The sequence below is a fragment of the Crocodylus porosus genome, unplaced genomic scaffold, assembly GCF_001723895.1.
Source record: "Crocodylus porosus isolate Cpor-Errol unplaced genomic scaffold, CroPor_comp1, whole genome shotgun sequence".
Taxonomy (NCBI): Eukaryota; Metazoa; Chordata; order Crocodylia; family Crocodylidae; genus Crocodylus; species Crocodylus porosus.
Genome location: NW_017728926.1, coordinates 5,627,438 through 5,633,840, shown reverse-complemented (window position 1 = coordinate 5,633,840; position 6,403 = coordinate 5,627,438). Strand labels below are relative to the sequence as shown.

The window sequence follows — 6,403 nt, the reverse complement described above, 5'->3', positions numbered from 1 at the left end:
TTTGCCTGTTCTGGCTGGGAGTTCCAGCCACCATCCATCCCGCTGCGCCTGGTGCGCCGGGGCTTTCACTCCCTGGTGTAAGTATGCTGTGGGACAGGGAGGGGGCCCCACACAGGCTGCTTTGCCCTGGGCCCTACACCCTGCTGGGATCGTCTCTGTTAGAGACTCACTGGTTCAGAGAGTTTTTGTAGGCAGTAGCGTACTTTATCAGACACTATACTTTCTCTGACTTCAGTGAAACTAGAGGAGCACTTAATATTTTTAAGATAAGGCCTCTGTATCCCACTGAATGGTTATGGGGGTAGGGTGAGGTGAACAGTTGTACTTGATCTGAGATTTTATTTTTCTTCAGGCAAATGCAGAGGGCATCCAAGGCAACTTAAGTGATGACCTGCTGCAGAGTGGAGAAATGTTAGTGGTCAAGCAAGGTAAAATAAATATTCCTGTCTGTCAAAGCCTTAGGGATCTGACCATGTTTGGCTAAGGATGCTTGTACTTCTAGGTAACCTGCTAAGCAGTTTAGCATCCAAAATGTTTCTTTGCTTGGAGAAGGCTTATAAGCAACTTCATAGAATTTTGCCAAGGCGTCAAAGCAAGTGAGGGAGGGGGTGGAATGGGAGGTAACACCTGCTGGTGGATCACCAATTACCTGAGCTCTTTTGGATGTACTGTACTTCTTTGTCATGGACGGATGATTTCATAGATTTCATAGACATTAGGGCTGGAGGGACCTTGGAAGATCATCAAGTCCAAGTCCCCTTCCTGCTAGGATTCTGGTTTTTATCACTGTTCTTTAATGGTGTCTTTCCTGGGACTAATGCATCCCAATAAATAAACTGGCAAACTGACCTTCCCAGACCATGAAAGCACCAACTCAGGAAGATTAAACCATTAAGACAGGCCTGTGGCCTGTGCAGGCTTTCTTGCTTTTATGCTGTTGACAGTAGATGAAAGGCAAAAGCATGCAGATAAAGTGCGATCTCACAGCATTTGGCTTGGAGGAAAAAGTCACTCCTGATTTAAACTTTATGTTGGACACAAGCTTAGTGCAGAGATTCACCAGGTTTCTGCCATGGTAGCTATCAATGCTTTAACATCTGCAGCTGAATGAATGTGTTGGGTGCACTTGGATCTTGGGAGGCCTGCTCATCGCTGGTGTGATGTTGGGAACTTAGTCCTTCCTATTATCACCATGCTTGAAATTTCAGCAGTTGGGTCCCGGTCTGGCCAACAGGTGGCAGCATGGTAGAAGGCAACGTCAAATGATCTTGTTTGAACAAGACTTCAAAAGTTTCTAAAAAGCAATTTTCTTCCTTCTTTCAACACTAAACCTGTTCAGTAGAGTTTCTCTAATATTAAGATGCCAATATAAAGTAATGGGGATTCAGGATGCAGCCCTCACAATCAAGCATGTGGCCCAGCCTACTTTTGAATACAAGCTTTTTTCCTGTGAGATTAAATAGTGCTCTGTAAAATCTGAGTTGCAGCTAAGTGTGGGAGCATCTATACCTGCAATTAGCATGTAGCAATAAACTCGGGTGCAGTTCACGCTGGAGTTTATTGCTCCTGGGCGCAGTGTTTACATGTGCACCCGGGACTGCAGCATGTTAAGTTGGAGTGGAGCAACCCCAGTGGGCAAGGTGTCTGGTGGGGTCAGCCTGCTGGCCCAGAGCTTTTCCCCGTGGCTCAACATGCAGAGGGGTTAGCCGAGGCACACGGGTACTACAGCGAGGGGCTCACTGGCAGGTGGCCTCTGCACTATAGCACCCTCGTGCCCCAGCCACCCCATCACTGTCCACACATGTGTTTTGCTGCATGTAACTACTCTGCTGTAGGATAGTACTTGTTCCAGACAGCACTATCCTACAGCTGACTTAATTAGTTTACTGTGCCCTAACATAGGTGCATGTATAGACACTGATCCTTTACTGCGGAGCTAATTAGCCAGGTCTGCAGTAAAGTACGTGTGTAGGTGCACCCTATATGTCCAGGAATAGACAGTTGTACCTTGCCTCTCTGATTTTACTGTCTCAGTGCAGAATTGGCAAAGTCTTGCTGAAGGTAAGTGTGGGTTGGGTTTCCCAAAAGGTTGAGGTAGTAGGGACATGAGCGTTTGTAGCCTCCTGAAACAGCACTCTGCCAACAGGTTTCAGGGCCAAGCTCTAAGCTTCTCCACAGTGCTGCATGTGTTAATTCATATGACTAACTGACTTGGTGAAGTTTGCTCATAGTCTGGAACCACCCTGGCCTGCAAACTGTTATCATCCACTCATCCTTGAACTTGTTGCAGATTACTGGTGTGACCCACTTTTCTCTGAGGGATGTGAGACCTGTTCAAAGTTGGAGCTGTAGTTCAACTACCCCTCTGCCAAAGGCTGTGGATTCTGCCTTGTGGACAGAAGCTTGTTGTCCTAAATTCCTTTTCTCAGGTGGAGAGAAGGTGCTCATGCATTTCATACAGGAGTCACCTGGTGCTTACGTTCCCTCGGAAAAAATTGTCAATAGCCTTGGTATCTCTGCAAATGTGGAGGGTGTGAAACCTCAGGTGAGGCACTTAGTTCTTCTAATGGTGGAAACTGAGCTGTTAAAATGAAGGAATCCACTACGGTAAAAGTTCCCTTAACTTTACCTAGTGACATTTTAAGTGACCATAATGTTGTGCCAACACAGCAAACTAATTGTCCTTCTGCTTCCTGCATAAGGATTATCCTGTAAAGCCTTGTAAAGTAGGGTTTCTGACCACTGCAATCAGGAAAAGTCTCTTCAGCTTACGTATGCAAGAATATATCTGCTGCTAGCAGCAGTAACTTTTGTAACTTTTGGAGGTGGCAGTAGTCTTGCTGTAACTCAGACATACTATTGCATGGTGCAGTCAGTAGCTGGCAGCACTGTTCTCAGCCTTTTCTGTTTATACGACAGATGTGTGCTGTCTTTTCTGGCTAACCCCTGCATCCTATGGCTTGAGTGCTCTTTGACCTGTAACTCTGTTCTGGGTCTTCAAGCACCGTTTGAGTTAAATAGGTTTGTGAAGGCTTGCAGATGGAAGAGACCTCTGAACACTTTTAAAATGAATGCGGTACCTCAACACAGGCATTGGTAACTGACCCCGTTGAACAAGCAATTCATCTTCTGCCAGCACAGAACCTCAGTAAAGGGGTAATGGTAGGAGCTCTCTTCAATGATATTTTCCCAAGGTGAGTAGTTAGAGTGAAGAGCCTGGGCTCCATATGAATTGGTTTACAGCCGAACAAGTTTATGGAAACAAGGTTCTTGTCCTTGGCTCATCTGCTCAGCAGGCCATTCGTTTGGAGGCTCTTTTGCTGCATGGGAGTCATGACTCTGTCACAGTCAAGTGGAAGTAGGGAACGTACTTTGCCCATGTGAATTATTGCAGGGAGGCCGAGCTCCAGCATTCCTGCAAGGCAGCCTGCTCTGGTGGATGGCATGGACTCTTCCTGTGCAGTAATCTTGGCATTTTGCAAGGTTGATATCTGTCTGAAAGAGGCCCTGGCTTTGCTCTCCTTTGAGAAAAAGCAATTTCTTTGCAAAACTAGGTCACAATCTTGGCAGCATCCTCTTCTACATCCTCCTGATTCTGCTGGGTGCTGTACTTATAAACCAGCAAGGGCTGGAAAGGATGAGGAGACCAGACCCTTTGTAATCATATTGATATATTGTATTAAAGTAATTCCATCTTGTATCACCAAAAGGTGCCTCTGCCTGCACGGTGGCACCTAAGCAGATATGTGATCATTGATCAAAGATTAATTGAACTACCATGGACAAGTTGGTCTCACATTCACACCTCCCCACACCTGCCCACACCTCCAGTGGTCAGTGAACTCCAATAAAGCCTTAACAGACACTTGCCAATTATTTGTAGACTGGGGAGGAAGCAAAGCAATGACTATAGAAATCTCTTTGTCTGTGATGTTTATGTTGAGTAAGCGTGATGTGGGCAGGATTAAGGTTCCTTTGCCATTTGCTTCTGCCTGCAAGGTCTGTTCCTGATCTTTGAGGCACTGGATACTGCCTACTCTTGGCTTCATCCAGCCCCTTGTGTGTGTAGTAGGTAGTGGTTATGCTGAGGAACAGCCTTACAAAACAAGCCATGGCTGCAGATTAAAAGCAGTACTGCTGCAATAACATCTCATACGTGCCGAAGCAAGGTTTTTCTAAATTTAAAGAGGAGAGAAATAACAGCTTGTCATGAGCTTTCGTGCAGAAACTCTTCCTCCCACCCTACAACCTGCAGTATGTGTAAATAACAACTCACGGGCTCCCCATTAATCTCACAAATGTCATTCTCTTAAACGAGGGGAAATATTTTCCATGTCATCCTCCTTAGATCCTTGCTTGCACAGTAATGGTTTTTAAAATATTTATATACCGCTTCTGAAGTTGGAGGGAATGCCATGAGACAATCAAACTTTGTGTGTCTGCTATTGAATGTAATGAAAACAATGGGGTAAATGGGGTAAAATGGGGGAAGAGAACAAAACACAGAAAGTAGCTGGTTTGCTACTCGGGAATCATTTTAAACTGGCTAACCTGGTTGCCTTTTCCATGACAGTTCTTGTGTGCAGTGCAGGGAAAAGCTGCTGCTAAATATGGGGTTTGCGGAGCAAAGGTTTGGGGTAACACTAAACGTGGAGAGCGGATATCAAAATTCAGGATCAGGCCTAGTAGTGGATCCCTTCCAAAGCGTAAGGATGGATGGCTAGTGTGGACTTGATGCTGATCTCTGCAGACCTCCCTTCTACTCTGGGATTCACTTCTCCACATGCCTGTAGGTGTAACTTGAAAGGGAACACATCCCCGAGCAGGAAGAAACCTTCAAAGACTTGGCACTAGCCTGACTCTTCTTCCCACAATGCAAGTACTCCTGGCATTCCCACTGTTAGCTCACATCTCAGGGGCTCCTCAGACCCCCACTGAGGGTGTGGGGAGGGATGCATGTGCTGCTGCAGCCCAGGGCCCCCTTTTCTCACCTTTCATGGTAAAGAGGGTTGCCTGGTGGTGCCTCAGGGGCTGTTCTGTTTTTGCTTCTTCACTAAAAATGGCTGTGATAGGGCCTCCGTTGCTCCAGCCTCTCGTCCAAGATGAGACAGCTGGTTACAGCTCCCTCTGGCACTAAGCAGCAGTGCTGTGCCCTTCAAGGGGTTACCATGATATTCTGCCATTCCCCTTTTGGCAACTATTGGGGTTTGCTGGAGTTGGTACTAGTGCAGACGGTGAAGTAGTTAAGCAGCTGCAGCAAGGGTGGGGATAACCTGGCACCTTCCTCTGAGCTGCTTCTCAAGCCCTTTGGTAGGGAGGAACCTGTGACCAGCCTCGGGTACCAGGAGTGGCAGCAGCTTGCCCAGAATGACAAATCTGCAGAAAACAGGGAGTAGCGAATCCTTGAGTTCCCGGTCCCTTTCTGGCTCCCAGAAAACACCCTCCTGTGCATTTCATTTCCTCATCTTGGGCACTACAGGGTATTCCTTCAGGCTCCCAACAGTCCTCATGCCAGCCTCTTTCTACTGCCTCTGCCTGGAGGATCTGGACAGCAAGATTCCCTGTCACCTCACTCCTAAATGTCTATAGGTCACTGAGCCAAAGTTGGATTTGCTTTGGGAATGGAGTGCACGGCAATGCAGTTCGTCTGTTAGTAAGCAGCTTTTGGGGGTTTCCATAGCATTAGCCTATTGCAGCAGGGCTTTTGAATTGCTAGTAATATTCCTACCATCCAGAATATAAGTTCAGGGTATAACCTGTTGAGATAAAAACCCTTTTGGTTGCAGATAACATGAGTGAAAGGAGGAAGCATCCAGCAGTATGCTACAAAGGCACTAGAGTTTTGCTTCCATCTAAAAATCTCAGCACACCTGACTGCTAAGCCAGCCTCTCAGTGCCCTTTCACCGTCGGCAGCTGGCTGGGAATAATATACAATGGCTCCATTCACCTTCCCTCATTCTGTCCTGTGGCTTTGTAAGGTGAAACTCCCTGGAGGTGCTCTCATTGCTATCCCTGCCTTTTCCAGGGTGAACAACAGCCTTAGCATAGCAACATCCACAGAGCTCTTGGCTAATGGAGGAAGGTCTTCTTAGGGTAAAAACAGACATCATCGCACCAAAGCAGATCAGCGGTGGTGGGACATGTTCTGCCATAGCTGATCTGCTTTATTGGGCAACACACACATTGCCCCTTTTCCTGCGGGGGAACCCCTGCCTGATGTGGGAGAAGGAGCAATGTGGCCCCTTGCCTGGGGATTTCCTGGGTCCCTTGCTGCCCTGCACTGGATCCTGTGCTGACCCATGCCTCATGTGGAGGCACAGGTCTGTATGGGGGCTGGCACAGGGCAGCGAGGCAGCATGGGAGGTGAGGAATCCCCAGGGCTCCAAGCCTCTTTGCAGGGAC

At 47.3% G+C, this 6,403-nt stretch overlaps 1 protein-coding gene across 1 annotated transcript in view; it reads left to right on the top strand.

The window, feature by feature from the left end:
* The window catches only part of FAM213B (family with sequence similarity 213 member B), a 22,122-nt gene extending 16,722 nt beyond the window's left edge, over positions 1 to 5,400 (top strand). The window contains 2 exon segments of the mRNA XM_019541708.1: positions 365 to 428; positions 2,430 to 5,400. Of these exon segments, the coding sequence (XP_019397253.1) occupies positions 365 to 428; positions 2,430 to 2,593 (228 nt within the window). The 3' untranslated portion in view covers positions 2,594 to 5,400.
* Positions 5,401 to 6,403: the final 1,003 nt, after the last annotated feature.